The 19,304-nt window shown below is 39.7% G+C and overlaps 1 protein-coding gene across 2 annotated transcripts; it reads left to right on the top strand.

Annotated features, from left to right (window-relative positions):
* The first annotated feature begins 240 nt into the window (after nucleotides 1–240).
* Nucleotides 241–17,043, top strand: g2e3 (G2/M-phase specific E3 ubiquitin protein ligase). 2 transcript variants are annotated; one of them, XM_063007277.1, is made up of 14 exons: nucleotides 241–563; nucleotides 674–771; nucleotides 2,017–2,118; nucleotides 2,740–2,864; nucleotides 3,315–3,477; nucleotides 3,570–3,676; nucleotides 6,094–6,210; nucleotides 6,555–6,679; nucleotides 6,838–6,946; nucleotides 7,040–7,338; nucleotides 8,723–8,904; nucleotides 9,017–9,189; nucleotides 12,740–12,951; nucleotides 16,225–17,043. In XM_063007277.1, exons 1-14 carry the CDS (start codon nucleotides 503–505, stop codon nucleotides 16,470–16,472), a joined length of 2,121 nt encoding a protein of 706 aa, XP_062863347.1. In that variant the 5' UTR covers nucleotides 241–502; the 3' UTR covers nucleotides 16,473–17,043. The 2 variants fall into 2 exon arrangements, with proteins under 2 accessions (XP_062863347.1, XP_062863346.1); XM_063007276.1 differs by having other exon boundaries at nucleotides 6,817–6,946.
* Nucleotides 17,044–19,304: the final 2,261 nt, after the last annotated feature.

The following is a 19,304-nucleotide window of genomic DNA, read 5'->3' as shown; positions in this document are numbered from 1 at the left end:
CACGTTACCGTATCCTCCAGTTTAAATGTTTGAGTTTGAATCTAACCAATCAGATGCAGCAGTGGGCGGGGTTTGGTGTACGGGGGCATTTTTGAATGTTGTGTGGTGGTGTTCTGCATCGGTACAATATTTTACACTTGAATTAGATTCGGTTTTGATTATGTGAGTAGGACATTTAATTAGTTACATGTTAATGTGATCGTTGTGTTAATGGATTTTGTAGACAGTGTAGCTTAGCGGTTCGTTTTCGTTTAATGTAAACAATTCTGCGTGTGTGATGCAGATTCAGACAATGAGGATCGGTGATAGTGTAGCAGCGGGTTTTGGAACATTACACCGAGAGTATTGTTCGTTAGACAGAGAAATGTGACACAGTGCTTATTTGTGTGTTGTTTATTAAAGAGAAACGCGAAACGATTTGGTTATATTAACGATATTTAAGAAATCAAAGCGAGCGGTGTTGCAGTTACACAGGGTAGTACAGCATAGTAATAATCTGACAATGAAGTCAAAGGCAAAGAAGAGTGAAGAATTTCTAATCCAGCAGGACACAACCAACCAAAGTGAGTTTTATTTATTTATTTATATATATACACGGTTAAAGAAACCCTGTAGCTATTACAGTTCTGTATCAGTTCGATCAGGCTTTAATGTTCATTTTGTGTTTCTGTAGTTTGTGCTCTGTGTAAGAGATATGACGACTGTCCAAATATATATGGAGAAAAGATCACAATAGAGAAACATAATCTCACTGTGCACTATTTCTGTCTGGTAAGTAAAACTTACTTAATCTTGCAGATAAATATGAATGTGTTGTCAGTGACAGAATGTAAACACCTAGATAAACTACATTTAACTTTAAACCCATAAACTCCTAACTTAAATAACACCTATTTGTTATAAGAAAGAAAATAAAGCAAACTCAATCATATAATGGAATAATAAAACAAAATGTGCTCAGGTGTTACATTTATTTTGTTGGAACATTTTGTTTTAATTAGACATTTGGGTTACCGAGTGTAACAACCTTGTAAACAAAGCATATTGTTCAAAAATACCCCGAGAACAGTGTTGTGGGATATGTACTCTATCAACATATTTGCTTTCTATATTGTATAGCATACCACACAGACTCACTGTATGCTTGTGTAAATTAAGCCCTTTAAATAGGTGCCTTTAACGATGACAGCTGCTTGTTTGTTTAATCATAATTTCAAGTCAGCCAGCACATTTCATGAATATCAAGTCAAGTCAAATTTATTTGTATGTTTGTCAAGTCAAATTTATTTGTATAGTGCTTTTTACAATGGACATTGTCTCAAAGCAACTTTACAGCATCCAGGACCAACAGACCAAAAACCCCTGTTGAGCAAGCCGAGAGCGACAGTGGCAAAGCAAAAATACAGGAAAAAACCATGAGAGGAACCAGACTGGGACCCCCATTCTCCTTGGGTGGCCTGGAGGATAGTTTGGAGTTCTTCATTATTCAGTTCAGTCTGTGATAAAGCTTGTAGTGAGTTTTTGGTCCAAACACGCCGGTTTCCGTCGTATGTAGCAGGAGCAGCGTTGTTGGCACAGCAGTCTTGACTTGCAGGATTCCACCTTGGGTGGGTAAACAGGTTTTCGTCAGAACCACCTCGGGGTAAAACAACAGAAAATGTAGTTAAAATGTGAAATTGTTATGAGTTAAATGTCAGTTCTGCAGAGAGTAGCATGAGACTCCGGCGCCCCTAATAATTACAGCAGCAACTAAAAGGGAGAGCGGGGTGGGCAGCTCTGGTCCTAGGGTTCAGAAATTAGGTGCAGCCAGAAACAACACACATTGTATAAAATGTCTTTTTATATATTCATATTATTAATAATATTGATTATAACTTTCATACTTTTATTCTTTTGACACTCAAATATTTAAATGGTAACGAATCTTTAGATGTTACCTAACCAGCTAGGATTTTATTCACTTTGAGTATAAACATGCATGCACCTTTGTAAATTTAAACAACTCTCATCCTGCAGCTGATGTCCAGTGGAATATTTCAGAGAGGAAAGGAAAATGAAGGTGTTCATGGCTTTTTGGTTGATGACATAAAAAATGAGATCCGCAGATCCTCCAGACTGGTAAGTCAATTTGTATCTTTTAACCGATCAGGGTTATGACATGTTAGCAGTTAACTTTTATAATAGGTGTTAGAATTGTAACTGGGTGATAATATATTCTCAGTGTAACATGTTGGGGAGAAAACAAAACTGTAGCCACACGTCTCAATGTTTTTTTGTAGCTTTGATTGTTCAAACGTCATCTAGTCAATGTCCTATTAAAAAACAACTTACTGTTTCATAACTTTTCCTTAATAGTACATCAGTTACCAATAATTATTGAACACATCTAAATATTTTAAACAAAAACCTAATTAACAATAATGCAAATCCTACATTTGTTCTTCAGATCATTATGTCAAATTAAGTTTCTATATAACATTTTGGTATACCACTGTTTTCATTATGCAATACATTAAGTAAAAAATGCAGATGATGCAGTATTATAAAACTTCCCCCAACTGCAATATCCTCAGAAATTGTATTGTTACTTAAATAAATGCAGCACCACCTTGTTGATTAGCCATAATTAACTTGAGCTTGAAAAGGAATAAGTCAGATCTATGATTGTATTTTGTATATCTGTATTTGTTTCTCTTTTTTATGGATACAACATTACTGTTTCTTCCTTTTGTTCATCAGAAGTGTATGAGCTGTAAAAAAGTGGGTGCCTCAGTTGGATGTTCTATCAAACGCTGCAGACAGGTGGTTCACCTGCCTTGTGGAATAGAACTTGGGTTTATCTATCAGTTTACTGACTTGTTTCCGTAAGTATATTTGGCTATGGCTGCACTTACACAGCAGGGACAATGTAGTTTTTAAAAATGCATTTCTGTTTTGGCCTGGTTACATTTAAATAATGTAAAATATGCCAATTTTAGAAATTTTGTAATAGGACAAAGTTGCTAGTAAACTAGTGGTCACTGAAAATGGCAAAAAATATATAAATATTTCCCATGTTTTATATATTTCAAAGATCAGACTGACTTTTGTGCCCTTTATCTCAGCATGACAATATTCCAGAAATTATCTAACTATACCTGTATAATGCTTTCAGTGGCATTTGTGTGGCTTAACTATGATTCTGCTTTTTACAGTTTTGGTGCTGATTACTTCTATTTTGTAATTAAATAAGCAGATTAGTATAATGACTAGCTGATCAGTTATATAATGATACACACATTACTCTGTATTTTAATATTGGTTCTTATCATCAGGTCTTTTTGTAAAAAGCATCGGCCCACTCAGAGCTGCTCTTCTATCCCTTCTCTGCCTCTTTCCTGTTCAATCTGCTTGGAGGCAATTGAGCCTGTTCTTTCCTACTCTGTGCTCAAATGCCCTGCATGCCATGGAAGCTGGTTTCACAGGGATTGTGTTCAGGTATTGCTACAACTAAGTTAAACTGATTTGCATTTGTATTAATAGACTATTAGGAACTTCTCATAGTTAAAAAAAAACTTTTTTCTCTGCAGCACCAAGCACACAGTGCAGCCCTGTTTTTCTTCAGATGTACATTATGCAACAACAAGGACCACTTCCAGCAAGAAATGCTCAGAATGGGAATACACATACCAGAAAGGTATAGTGTTTATTTAAAAACAATACATTTATTAGAGATGGCATGAAAAATCAGCATCAGTTATTTAAAATGAATGCACAAATCAATTGATGTAGAGTTTAAGTAGACTAATTATTGAGGCCAACATTAAATTTAAAAATACAAATGAAATATAGTCTGGTTTTAGAGGAAAAAAGATTATGCCACATGACTGTTTGAACCAGGGGTTCTTCTTTGGCCAGTGATCCAATTTTAACTCCACTACTCCCCCCTTATAAGTTAGTTGGTCTCTATGGCATGCTAATTGTCACCTAGAACACCATGATTTTGTCTGTTAGCCCATCTGGTTTGGGAACCACTGTCTTTCTTACATATGGCATTGAGCAATACTTTTATCCAAAGTAATATGTTCCATCAGTGTTCCCATTAGTTGTTGATGTGACACTTATTACTGTAACATCAAACCTCTAGCACTTAACTCAGGTCAGTCTTTATAACAGCTCTGAAATACAAAGGTTATAGCTAAATTACCTGGAAAGTTTCCAAAAGTAGTCATGGACATATTTTGTTTAGACAGATAGAAATTTGCTCTGTTAGACAATTTCACCTGTAAGCTAAATATCTGAAAAATAATAAATCATTTTATATATTACTGGTTTTAATAATTCATTTGTGTAAATGCAGTGATAAAATAATAAGCATAGTTTATTTTGTAATACATTTACAGTGTATCACAAAAGTGAGTACACCCCTCACATTTCTGCAAATATTTTATTATATCTTTTCATGGGACAACACTATAGAAATAAAACTTGGATATAACTTAGAGTAGTCAGTGTTCAACTTGTATAGCAGTGTAGATTTACTGTCTTCTGAAAATAACTCAACACACAGCCATTAATGTCTAAATGGCTGGCAACATAAGTGAGTACACCCCACAGTGAACATGTCCAAATTGTGCCCAAAGTGTCAATATTTTGTGTGACCACCATTATTATCCAGCACTGCCTTAACCCTCCTGGGCATGGAATTCACCAGAGCTGCACAGGTTGCTACTGGAATCCTCTTCCACTCCTCCATGATGACATCACGGAGCTGGTGGATGTTAGACACCTTGAACTCCTCCACCTTCCACTTGAGGATGCGCCACAGGTGCTCAATTGGGTTTAGTCCATCACCTTTACCTTCAGCTTCCTCAGCAAGGCAGTTGTCATCTTGGAGGTTGTGTTTGGGGTCGTTATCCTGTTGGAAAAGTGCCATGAGGCCCAGTTTTCGAAGGGAGGGGATCATGCTCTGTTTCAGAATGTCACAGTACATGTTGGAATTCATGTTTCCCTCAATGAACTGCAGCTCCCCAGTGCCAGCAACACTCATGCAGCCCAAGACCATGATGCTACCACCACCATGCTTGACTGTAGGCAAGATACAGTTGTCTTGGTACTTCTCACCAGGGCGCCGCCACACATGCTGGACACCATCTGAGCCAAACGAGTTTATCTTGGTCTCGTCAGACCACAGGGCATTCCAGTAATCCATGTTCTTGGACTGCTTGTCTTCAGCAAACTGTTTGCGGGCTTTCTTGTGCGTCAGCTTCCTTCTGGGATGACGACCATGCAGACCGAGTTGATGCAGTGTGTGGCGTATGGTCTGAGCACTGACGGGCTGACCTCCCACGTCTTCAACCTCTGCAGCAATGCTGGCAGCACTCATGTGTCTATTTTTTAAAGCCAACCTCTGGATATGACGCCGAACACGTGGACTCAACTTCTTTGGTCGACCCTGGCGAAGCCTGTTCCGAGTGGAACCTGTCTTGGAAAACCGCTGTATGACCTTGGCCACCATGCTGTAGCTCAGTTTCAGGGTGTTAGCAATCTTCTTATAGCCCAGGCCATCTTTGTGGAGAGCAACAATTCTATTTCTCACATTCTCAGAGAGTTCTTTGCCATGAGGTGCCATGTTGAATATCCAGTGGCCAGTATGAGAGAATTGTACCCAAAACACCAAATTTAACAGCCCTGCTCCCCGTTTACACCTGGGACCTTGACACATGACACCAGGGAGGGACAACGACACATTTGGGCACAATTTGGACATGTTCACTGTGGGGTGTACTCACTTATGTTGCCAGCTATTTAGACATTAATGGCTGTGTGTTGAGTTATTTTCAGAAGACAGTAAATCTACACTGCTATACAAGCTGTACACTGACTACTCTAAGTTATATCCAAGTTTTATTTCTATAGTGTCGTCCCATGAAAAGATATAATGAAATATTTGCAGAAATGTGAGGGGTGTACTCACTTTTGTGATACACTGTACATGTTGGTGACTTGATAATCTTAAATAAGACAGCTTTTTTTCTTGATATTCCTTTTATACAGCAAGTATGTATGTCTACTTGGCTTTACTTTTTACTGAGGACTTTTTTCATTCTTTAGAGATGCATCATGGGAGCTGGAGGAAAATGCCTTTGGGGACCTGCTGCAGGTGTATGAGCATTGTGATGCTGTTAAATGTTCCTGTGATAAAGGTCGCAGTTACAGTGCAAAATCAGGGTACGTAAAAGGAAGGGTTCGTTATTAAATGACGGGCAGGGATCAGTACCTGAGACCACACCTGGACTCCAGAACTGATTTCACACTTGCCGAAACCTACCAAACTCAGACATATTTTAGAAGCATTTTGAATTAAGCATTTACACCGGCATTTTAATGTGGATAATCCCTGTTCTGATATAATCCTGATTTAAGTAGAGTTAAGATAAGAGATAAAATAATCCTTTATTAGTCCCACAGCAGGAAAATTCACAGTTGACATTGTAGCTTGCTAATTAAATAAGGTAAATGTATTTTCTGATTCAAAAGAGTCTAATGCAACAATGATTTCTATGGTTTAACAGGATTTTCGAAATTGTTCGGTGCAAGTTCTGTGGCTCCAGCGGAACCCACCGAAAATGTTCTTCCCTCAAGCTTTATGAAACCAACTGGAGTTGTGCTGACTGCAAAAGTGCTGTTGAAGGAACAGGTATGTTCAGCCAAACTGCCATCAATGCACTGCATATTTGATTTGATTCATAAAAAAGATTTGTTGTAATCGTATGAACATTTCTCTAACTGAATCCTCAGTTCTGAAACTGAATTGAACTTATTTGTGGTTAACAGTCAGTCTTGGGCTTGTTATAGTGTCCCAGCTGCCAAACCATGTTCGATCACCACTAGCAGAGAGGCAGGAGAAAAAAAGACTGTTTAAAAGATGTCTTACCGACATTCACTCATCACTCATCTCTAAAAGGTGTCTTTCCATGTTTGGCCTAAAGCTTTTATCCTCACAGTCAGTGTTAACAGATTATTGGTTTACTGATGCAGATTTGTTGGTTCTTACCAGATGCCGTATGGAAACAAGTGCCCCTGAGATCTTACGGGGTCTTGCCGCTCAGATATCAGAACAGCAGGTCACATCAATACTGGTGAAAAATGACGAGGTGGTCGAAGCTGCACTTCAGGCTCTGCGGCAGAGTGACTTTAACCACTGTCACTCGCTCTCTGTGAGCTTCAGCAGACTCAACACCAGCCAGAGGGTTGGAGACCAGCGTCGATTTCTCAGTGTTCTCCTGCAGGAATTACAAAAGTCCAGTATCTTTGAAGGACCTGATGGGGTTAAAAACCTGGCTCTCAATGCACATGGTAGGATTATGGGTCTATACAGTATGTTAACAGCATGCATTATTTGCTATTTATCGGCACTGTGGCTCAGTGGCTAGCACTGTTGCCTCACAGCAAGAAGATCCTGGGTTTGATCCCCAGGTGGGGCGGTCCGGGTCCTTTCTGTGAGAAGTTTGCATGTTCACCCTGTGTCTGCGTGGGTTTCCTCCCGCACTTTAAAGACATGCAAGTGAGGTGAATTGAAGATACAAAATTGTCCATGAATGTGTTCAAAATAACCTTGTGAACTGATGAACCTTGTGTATTGAGTAACTACCGTTCCTGACGTTAAAATCCTAATAAACATAAACATTTGCTATTTATAGATGATATTTTTTAAACTCCTTGACTTTAGCATGATTTTTAATGACAAAGTCCTCCAAAATATTCTGTCTTCTGTTTGAGTCTTCAGGTCTCCTAATGGCTCATTTATTGCTCCTCTAATTGTATCCATCCATCCATCTTTTTGCTTGCTGTCCTCTTTCTTCTTTACCTTCAACTCCTCCAAGCATATCTGTCTTTTCCAATTAATCAGTATTTCTCATAATTTGAGAGGTTAGGTTTAAGTAATGTCCAAACACTGGGTTTCACTGCACTGTACAATTTGGACATCTGCTGTTAATGCCAATATAGGTTCTAGGTTTGTTTGTTTATTAGGATTTTAACGTCATGTTTTACACTTTTGGTTACATTCATGATAGCAACAGTAGTTACTCATTACACAAGGTTCATCAGTTTACAAGATTATAACACAGTCATGGACAATTTAGTGTCTCCAATTCACCTCACTTGCATGTCTTTGGACTGTGAGAGGAAACCGGAACTCCACACAGAAAGGACCCGGACCGCCCCACCTGGGGACCTTCTTGCTGTGAGGCGACAGTGCTATCCTCTGAGCCACCGTGCTGCCAAACTGGTCTAGGACTTCAGCATTTACATAATGTTTTGTAAAAAAGTAAAAACGAAATATCTGTTTCTTTTGATTCAAAGAAGTTCAGTCACATAAATACCTTTCTTTGAGGTCACTAGTGCTTCTTTATTAGCAGTTAGGCACTCAGTCTAATGCGCTAGTCCACTGCTGGAATCTAGAGCTCAAGAGTTTGAATTCTAGGCAGTGCTCTTGACCAGGTGTCCAAACAGGTACACTGATTAGGACTTATCTGGTACACAATATTATAGAAAGGGAACCATCCAGACACAAGCTACACCAGATTTCCCTTGATGAATCAGCTGGACTTGGTTTTCAAATGATCACATGTAGCTCTTACCTAGTTGATATAAAAGCCTACAGCCACAATATCTGAGGGGATAAAGAATGACCCGAAACAACAGGGTGGCTTTATTAATGCCAGTCTTTTGTGTGCAGATTTGCGGGACGATCTGTATTTTGAAGCTGGCAGTCTGCTTGCTCTGTCTCTGGTGCATGGAGGTCCTCCTGTGTGCTTTTTCTCTCCTGCACTCTACTACAGCCTGTTCCGTTACCCAACAGACTACAGGTTCACTGTGGAAGACCTGGGTGATATTGTTTTAACAGACAAGATCAGACTAGTAAGCCACTCTATGTTTGTGTAATTTTTGGAATGCTGATAGCTAAGCTATTAATGACTGTTTTTTATTTAATCCTATCATGCACTCATCAGTTTTGACTAATCTGTTTCAGATAGCACAGTCTGGCACACTGAAGGAGCTGAAGAGAGCGATGCATGCTGCATCAGAATATTTGCAAGTAGCAGGTTGTTGGCGGCGGGTCACCAAACTGACAGATAAAACGTTACTGTTGGACGACATTCTTAATTTTTACCTCATCGTACGAATGCAGCTGCCGCTTCAAAGGTTGGTTGCTCAAAATGAATAAGTAAACATTGTAAACAGTATATTAGCATGTGAACATTCCACATCAGTGGAATAATATATTACAAATGAGTTTATTTGACAGTCAAGTTTCATTTTAAAGAACACTATCAAGCTGCATTCACACCAGAAACCTTGTAAAATGAGTGTGGTCGGGATGAAAGGTTGTCCTACATTTAATTAGTACTTGGACTTCATAATGCTGTCTGTCCAAACATTTGTCAAGAGCCTTTAGATGAAAACAGCATCACATCATCATAGATCCACCACCACTGCGCTTCACAGTAGAGACCTACCTGTGCATCCTATCCAAACCCATCTCTTGTGTTTTTTTTGTTTGCCAAAAAGCTCTATTTTGGTCTCATCTGACCATAGAAAACAGTGCTATTAATGTTCTGGTAACAACTGTCAAACTGTAGGGTGAACAACTACTGGTTATGTACAGTGTATCACAAAAGTGAGTACACCCCTCACATTTCTGCGAATATTTTATTATATCTTTTCATGGGACAACACTATAGACATGAAACTTGGATATAACTTAGAGTAGTCAGTGTACAACTTGTATAGCAGTGTAGATTTACTGTCTTCTGAAAATAACTCAACACACAGCCATTAATGTCTAAATGGCTGGCAACATAAGTGAGTACACCCCACAGTGAACATGTCCAAATTGTGCCCAAAGTGTCAATATTTTGTGTGACCACCATTATTATCCAGCACTGCCTTAACCCTCCTGGGCATGGAATTCACCAGAGCTGCACAGGTTGCTACTGGAATCCTCTTCCACTCCTCCATGATGACATCACGGAGCTGGTGGATGTTAGACACCTTGAACTCCTCCACCTTCCACTTGAGGATGCGCCACAGGTGCTCAATTGGGTTTAGTCCATCACCTTTACCTTCAGCTTCCTCAGCAAGGCAGTTGTCATCTTGGAGGTTGTGTTTGGGGTCGTTATCCTGTTGGAAAAGTTTTCGAAGGGAGGGGATCATGCTCTGTTTCAGAATGTCACAGTACATGTTGGAATTCATGTTTCCCTCAATGAACTGCAGCTCCCCAGTGCCAGCAACACTCATGCAGCCCAAGACCATGATGCTACCACCACCATGCTTGACTGTAGGCAAGATACAGTTGTCTTGGTACTTCTCACCAGGGCGCCGCCACACATGCTGGACACCATCTGAGCCAAACGAGTTTATCTTGGTCTCGTCAGACCACAGGGCATTCCAGTAATCCATGTTCTTGGACTGCTTGTCTTCAGCAAACTGTTTGCGGGCTTTCTTGTGCGTCAGCTTCCTTCTGGGATGACGACCATGCAGACCGAGTTGATGCAGTGTGCGGCGTATGGTCTGAGCACTGACAGGCTGACCTCCCACGTCTTCAACCTCTGCAGCAATGCTGGCAGCACTCATGTGTCTATTTTTTAAAGCCAACCTCTGGATATGACGCCGAACACGTGGACTCAACTTCTTTGGTCGACCCTGGCGAAGCCTGTTCCGAGTGGAACCTGTCCTGGAAAACCGCTGTATGACCTTGGCCACCATGCTGTAGCTCAGTTTCAGGGTGTGAGCAATCTTCTTATAGCCCAGGCCATCTTTGTGGAGAGCAACAATTCTATTTCTCACATCCTCAGAGAGTTCTTTGCCATGAGGTGCCATGTTGAATATCCAGTGGCCAGTATGAGAGAATTGTACCCAAAACACCAAATTTAACAGCCCTGCTCCCCATTTACACCTGGGACCTTGACACATGACACCAGGGAGGGACAACGACACATTTGGGCACAATTTGGACATGTTCACTGTGGGGTGTACTCACTTATGTTGCCAGCTATTTAGACATTAATGGCTGTGTGTTGAGTTATTTTCAGAAGACAGTAAATCTACACTGCTATACAAGCTGTACACTGACTACTCTAAGTTATATCCAAGTTTCATGTCTATAGTGTTGTCCCATGAAAAGATATAATGAAATATTTGCAGAAATGTGAGTGGTGTACTCACTTTTGTGATACACTGTAGGTATACACCGAACAGGCATAACATTATGCGGCTATGCAGCCCCACATGCAACAAACTCTAATGCACTGTGTTTTCTGACACCTTTCTATCAGAACCAGCATTAACTTCTTCAGCATTTTGAGCTACAGTAGCTCGTCTGTTAGATCGGACCAAACGGGCCAGCCTTCGCTCCCCAAGTGCATCAATAAGCCTTGACCGCCCATGACCCTGTCGCCAGTTTACCAATGTTCCTTCCTTGGACCACTTTTGATAGATACTGATCACTGCAGACCAGGAACACCCCACAAGAGCTGCAGTTTTGGAGATGCTCTGACCCTGTCGTCTAGCCATCACAATTTGGCCCTTGTGAAACTCGCTCAAATCCTTACGCTTGCCCAGTTTTCCTGCTTCTAATATCAACTTTGAGGATAAAATGTTCACTTGCTGCCTATTATATCCCACCCACTAACCTGTGCCATGATGAAGAGATAATCAGTGTTAGTCACTTCACCTGTCAATGGTCATAATGTTATGCCTCGTCGGTGTATAGTACTGACCCCAAGACCTAACTGTCTTTTTTATGGCCCAGTTAAGTCCCCAAAAAGACACCAGAACAAGAGGCACATAACTTTATTGCTTTGTTATTATGATTTGGTTACTATATTATTTGTATATGTGACATTTTTAATCATCATATATACTGTACACTAGCATGTTTAGGTTTTTAGTACTTCCAGCATCACTTATTTATTTGTAATAGTTTTTGTTCTTTAATGGACCATAGTGGCTTTTAAAATTCACCTGTTTAGTTAGCAACAAAAATTTTTGCTCACTGTATTTTTATCATAAAATCATACTGATCAGCAGTTTTTTAAACAAATCTGCTGAGTGCATGTTTAGAACCTAAATGAGCTGATTCAGATCTTAGCTAATTACAGTTCTGCACCAAGATAATTTTAATACTTTAAACATTAACCATGCTTAGCCAGCAATAACAGTATTAAGAGACTAGACAGAATCTAGGGGTAAACAGTAATATGTTGGGTTATATTTAATTGTTCTGTGATAACATGGCTAACATTTACTACAACTGAAAATTAGATTAAATGTAGTAATCTGTGTTTAGCTTCCAACCCAATTCAACCCAAACAATTTTTTTTTTTTTTTTTTTTTTTTTTTTTTTTTTTTTTTACTAAGCTGATGTGGATATTTTGCATTATACTCTAGTATAAAGGTACATCTTATTTTGATGAGCTTTAATTTATCGACATGTCAGTTTGTGATTAGCTTGTTTAATTAGCAATTGTAGTGAACTGTTTGCAAGACAAATCTACATTTATGATGTTGAACTGGTTCTGCTTATGATGTTTTTGCTAATCTTGCTGTTTTGTCACGTCAGTAAAGCCTAATGACTCATCAAAAACTGCTAGTCCAAAGACTTAAGCTGGCATATGTGTAGCGAAATGCTACACATTTTAAATTCTTGATTATTTGTAATATCATTAACTGCTATTAATTTTGTTAATTTTAGATTTTGTGAGGGTCTCAGGACATTAGGTGTGTTTGATCAAGTTCAAGCATCTCCAGAGATCTTCTGCCCAGTGTTTTGCTGCCCAGTGGAAAAGATGACGGCCGACTCTGTGTTTTCACTCTTTACTGTTTGTTTCTCCAACAAAGAGAAACAAAAGGCAAAAGAGTGTGCAACCCTGAATGATTGGAAGCAGTACCTACAGGAATGTGAAGGTTTGTTGTTTTTTCCAGATGATTTGTGATCACCCAGCTAGCACAATCATCTGGCCCAGTTCCCACTTTTCTATCGGCACAGTCGGCCGAGTGTCAGAATCGGCCAGAATCAATGTAGCCAGATCCGGCCCAGTTGTTACCACAGCTGGGTTTGGCTGGTGCTCGTAGAAACGCGTGCGCGCCGACGCTGGTTGTCCGGCTGTGGCCCAGCGTCCAGTCTCTGATTCAGCGCCGGCGGAACAGCGTCACCATAACAACAGTGCGACGCGAGCCGTTAAAAAAAGAGGAGTAATCGTTCGTTTGTGTGAGGTAAATAAACGTTTAATCTTAACAACTTTTTACTAAGCAAAAAGTAAGCAGAAAGTCTATTAATGAGATTTGGATTAAGATAGAGAGCAATTTGGAAATGGAAACTGTTTATGGTAATGTTATCTAGTGAGTTTCAGGTTAACTGGTAGTCTGAACTGAAACACTTCAGGTAACGTTAGCTAAAAGGCTAACAGTTTCTAGCATTAGACAACAGCTGCTAAATAATTGAAGCTCATTGAATACTGTGGATAACGTTTACTTAAAAGCTACAATAAACAACAACAACAATAGTAATACAATAATAAGCAACAGACAACCTCCCATCTCTGACTACATCCACAAGGTGGACCAACAAAGCAGGTGTGTATATTTTAAAAGTGGACAGTGAGTGGACATGGTATTTGAAAACTCCAGCAGCGATGCTGTGTCTGATCCACTCATACCAGCACAACACACACTAACACACCACGACCATGTCAGTGTCACTGCAGTGCTGAGAATGATCCACCACCTAAATAATACCTACTGTGTGGTGGTCCTGTGGAGGTCCTGACCATTGAAGAATAAGGTAAAAGGGGGCTAACAAAATATGCAGAGGAACTGATGGACGACAGTGGAACTGTAGAGCAACAAAGTGCACCTATAGATAGATAACTTTATTAATCCCATAGGGAAAGTCAGTAAATGGTTAGTAAACTATATGGTTGGTGGAGCTGATAGAAAAAGAGTATACATACAAGGAGGTGGTTTTGATGTTATGGCTGATCGTATATAATTTTATAACCCAAAGATTGTTATAGATATTCAAGTGTCCACTACCATCACTGAGCCACATTTGCTTATTCACCTCTCATACATGAGTGAAAACTAAGAACACTACTCTGCAGCATCTAACAGCCGGTGTAGATCATCAGCCAAGGTCACAAGATCCAGCAAAAAGGTTCTGGGTTCGATCCCCAGTTGGGGCGGTCTGGGTCCTTTCTGTGTGGAGTTTGCATGTTTTCCCCATGTCCGCGTAAGACAGTCCAAAGACATGCAAGTGAGGTGAATTGGAGACACTAAATTGTCCATGACTGAGTTCGATATAACCTTGTGAACTGATAAATCTTGTGTAATGAGTAACTACCGTTCCTGTCATGAATGTAATCAAAGTGTAAAACATGAGGTTTTACATTTACATTTTCAGCATTTAGCAGACGCTTTTATCCAAAGCGACTTACACGATGAGCAATTGAGGGTTAAGGGCCTTGCTCAGGGACCCAACAGTGGCAACTTGGTGGTGGTGGGGCTTGAACCGGCAACCTTCTGTTTACTAGCCCAGTACCTTAACCACTGAGCTATCACTGGCCCTAAAATCCTAATAAACAAACAAACAAACAAACAAACTGTACTTCTTTATATTGTTTATACATATATATATATTATATATTGTTCACTTTTGTAATTGGTCTTATTTATTATTATGGTCTAATTGGTCTGATTAATATTATTATACTACTTGCTGCAATTATCTTAATAAAATACTTTCTGCTGCACAATCTGTAGTTAATCTGTAGTATAAATCTACTATTTTATCTATGAGGATGTGAAAGGAGAAGAAAACGGTAAATAAATAGTATCGCAGTGTTTCGGGGACTATTCCGGCCCAGTTATGGGAGAGTCGGCGGAGGTCTGGCATCCGGATTTGGGCCAGTGTATTTGGCCCGATTCTGGGCAGTCATTCAAAAAGAGTCAGAGCCGACACGGGCTGCCGGCACTGAACCAGATGCGGCAGGCTCGGCTGACAGGAGCTGCGCCGGAAGTGGGCCACAATTACAAGGCTAGCTGGGCATGGACTCCTAGACCTATCTTAAAATAGTCTAACATACAAAAGAGATGCAATATGCATGTGAATAATGTAGAGATGGGACGATCGATCGGCTATGAATCGGTATCGGCCGATTTTTAATCAAAATATGCGATCGGCGATATTTCCTAAAAGTAGCCGATCCGATCGTGTGATAAAGATCACGTTAAGTTAACAGCTCAGTGGATTGATCCAGACTTTGAGCTACGAAGCACCAACCATCACATCACCATTCATCAACAATCGTACAGAAACCATCGTGAAAGCTCTTCCGATGTAATTTTGCTGATTGTAATATTTACTTTAAAAAGATAATTCAACCCGGTCACATCTGAGTCGATTCTATCAGCACGTTATATAAACTCCTGGTTCACTTTGATAAATCGTAAGCGGTTCTTACTTGTGATGTAAATGAGAACAGAAAACGTTACAGAGCCAATCCGAGGCAAAAGTTTATTCATTACCAAATTCGTTAGTTCAGGATCATCTGCTGAACTTTTAGAAAACTTTTAGCTCCTTAGACGGAACGAGTCTGACGGTCGGTTACAGATCTGTAGTAATAGCAGTTTAATTAAGCTTTTTAATGTAAGAGTCACACAAAATGTTCTGTAGTAGTTGGTGTTTATTTAAAACCACGACATTTAATTAATAACAGTAAACACGGAGAGATAACTGAGAAGAGAAACTTACGCTTCACATAAAAACTAATCAACTCATGAATCAATGAATCACTTATAGCGATACTGTGAACAAAGCGTATCTTCTAAAGGCACACACGCGCGCGCGCGCTGCTCCGGTTTATCTTTACTGTGAGGCTCTTTTTAAGTTTATTTACTGCTAATCCACCCCCCCGATCGGAATCGGCTATCGGCCGATGTCTCTGAAAGGAGATCGGAATCGGTGCCAAAAACCCGGATCGGTCCATCTCTAGAATAATGCGTACATAATGCATTTAAAGCAGATTGGTGTTTCACTTTACTGATATAGCAGGTAATGAGCATTGTTATAGAACTGGTTTACATTGTGATTTACTCTATTATAAGATGCATTGTTTGACATTAAAAGAATGTCCTTGCTTTTTAAAAACCATGGCAAATTTTTCTTTTCCCCCAACCCAGACGGACGATGTGCAACATCACTAGAGGACATACTCATATTCGCAACAGGCACCGACATGGTACCTGCCATCAGCTATAACCCAGCCCCTTCGTTATCATTCTTCATGCCCCTGGAACCATCCTGTGCCTTTCCTCAAAGCCAGAAAGTAACAAACCACCTGATCCTTCCTCTGCTGTCTTCCTACGAGCTCTTTAAAAAGCACTTGGAATATGCCGTGTGCCAGCTGTCAGTGATGCAGGACCTGTGACCTCCTCTCTCAGTGTTTATTCATGGATGTAACTGGATTACTTTTTATATGCTAAAACTACTTCTGTCTTCATCTGGTCTTGTTTACACAGAACAGGATTCTTGTTGCTGGGTGACACTATAAATATTTTCAGATATAACATTGGACTCCTCTAAAACAAGGCATTAAGTTTTTAAGGGTTTTACAAAATACAGAATTTCTCTCAAGCTGTACATGTAAAAAAATGGACAATGAGTACCAAGTGTACTTTTTTTGTACTTTTCTCTCCGTGTTTTATTCCTTCTTACAGCAATACAGAATGTGCAGATGTTTGCTGCACAACGAACTGAATTTGTGTAAAAGAGGACTATTGAAAAATGTTTGTAAATATAGCTGATTAAAGGTTTCTTGCATGTAATAGCTGATAAAAGACCTGCAGTAAGATCTGAGTGGAGTATGTACTGTCCATATTTTGTGAAGGTTAGAGGGAATAAGTGGAACATTTCTGGGTTGGTTTCTCAGACAGTAAGGTGTTTTATGCATGAAGAATAGTTTTTTAACAAAAATTCTCAATAAATCTGTATAGATTCTACTTATAAATGTATTTTTCTATGTTCCTTTTTATTTGATTAATTACTAAGATGAGTTTTTAGTGGTGCACAGTCCTATGCGAAAGTGTAAACACCTCTGGTAAAATTGAAAGGCCCAACAATAGATTGGCTATTCATCATTAGATTCCACAATCCTTCATTTTCTGCACTGACATTATACCATATAGAAGCACTTTGTAGTTCTACAATTATTTACTGTAGTCCATCTGTTTCTCTATATACTTTTATAGCCTGCTTTCACCCTGTTTTTTAATGGTCAGGACCACCACAGAGCAGGTATTATTAGGTGGTGGATCATTCTCAGCACTGCTGTGACAATGACATGGAGGTGGTGTGTTAATGTGTGTTGTGCTGGTATGAGTGGATCAGACACAGCAATGCTGATGGAGTTTTTAAATACCGTGTCCACTTACTGTCCACTCTATTAGACACTCCTACCTAGTTGGTCCACCTTGTAGATGTAAAGTCAGAGACGATCGCTCATCTATTGCTGCTGTTTGAGTTGGTCATGTTCTGGATCTTCATCAGTGGTCACAGGACGCTGCCCACGGGGCGCTGTTGGCTGGATATTTTTGGTTGGTGGACTATTCTCAGTCCAGTAAGGTGTTTAAAAACTCCAGCAGCGCTGCTGTGTCTGATCCACTCATACCAGCGCAACACACACTAACACACCACCACCATGTCAGTCTTACTGCAGTGCTGAGAATCATTCACCACCTAAATAATACCTGCTCTGTGGTGATCCTGGGAGACTCCTGACCATTGAAGAACAGCATGAAAGGGGACTAACAAAGCATGCAGAGAAACAGATGGACTAGTCAGTAATTGCAGAACTATAAAGTGCTTGTACATGGTAAGTTGAGCTGATAAAATGGAATTAATTACTAATTATTACAAGTTGTTTTTTTTATTAAATTTAAATTCAAAACTTGAAATATCTTATTTACAAGGATATTCAGACCCTTTTGCCCCAGTTATGGCTGCAGATCAAGCTTTCAAGCTATATCAGACTGGATAGCAAACATATGTGAAATGTTATCTTCAGGTGTCTTCACAGATGTTTGACAGGGTTTGCGTCAGGGCTTTGGCTAGGCTGCTTTAGGAGACTATGTTTTCTGTCAGATACCTTTTACTCAGTGGCCACTCTCCCATAAAGGCTTGATTTACGGATGTGGTGCATCCATGAGATGGTTCTCCATCCACGAGGTTCTCTCATCTCTGCACAGGACATGTATTGCTGTTGAGCTCATTCTTACCTCTTTCCTCTTGCTTGGATGCCCAATTTGGCCAAATGGCCAACTTTAGAAAAGTTCAAGGCTGTGCCAAACTTATTGAGACCACTGTGGTTCTGGAATGTTCAACACTTTAGATGTTATTGTATTTCCTTGTCCTGATCTACGCTTATAATCTGATCACAGAGATCCTCAGACAGTTCCTTGGACTTTTGTTTAAAAAATGCAGTCTAAATTGTGGACCTTTACAGACCCAAATGTGTGACAAACTATGCTCAATTAATTTAAAATGATAATTAGCTCTTTCTGAGTGGAGATGGTGAAAGCCCTGCAATGCATTGGTACCCGGTGTTTCCGATGGAACCAGACCCACCACAACTTTATAAAAGATAATGTGGTTAATAAAAAATTCAATAAAATATAAAAACATATAGCTTTACACTACGCACCATTCTCAATATTCTTTTCACTTTCTGCATATCGTGAAAGTATTTTATGCTGCTATATAATGCAGACTATTCAGACATCTGTTTTGTTATTTATTTGTAATGGTTGGACTATGTGTTAAAATCTTGAATAACTGTAGATAAATACTGTATCAGGAAAAGTATTACAGATTCTGCTGCAAGGTGAAAACAGAAGCCTGGTTGGACAAGTTTCTAATTTAAAAATCTATTTACCTACATACAGTGATAACCTAGTGTGTAGTAGATTGTCAGTTAAAATCCATGCAGACTATGCAATCTATGCAGACACTGTTGGGCCCTTGAGCAAGATTCTTGAACCGTCTGCTCCAGGGCCGCTGTACAATGGCAGACCCTGTCCTCTGATCCCAGCTTTCAAACAAGCTGGGATATCCAAAAGTAATTTTATGAAAATGCTGAGAATAAACCAAACTCCATAGTTACTGAAGCTAAAGTTAAAGTGCAGATTCCCTACATGCTGGCATACTTGCTGCGCCACCGTGCCGCCCATTATTTAGATTTGTTTAAATGCCTTAAGGAGAATAA

This window comes from Trichomycterus rosablanca, chromosome 13 (assembly GCF_030014385.1).
Source record: "Trichomycterus rosablanca isolate fTriRos1 chromosome 13, fTriRos1.hap1, whole genome shotgun sequence".
Classification (NCBI taxonomy): domain Eukaryota; kingdom Metazoa; phylum Chordata; class Actinopteri; order Siluriformes; family Trichomycteridae; genus Trichomycterus; species Trichomycterus rosablanca.
This window is presented reverse-complemented; position numbering and strand designations above follow the sequence as displayed.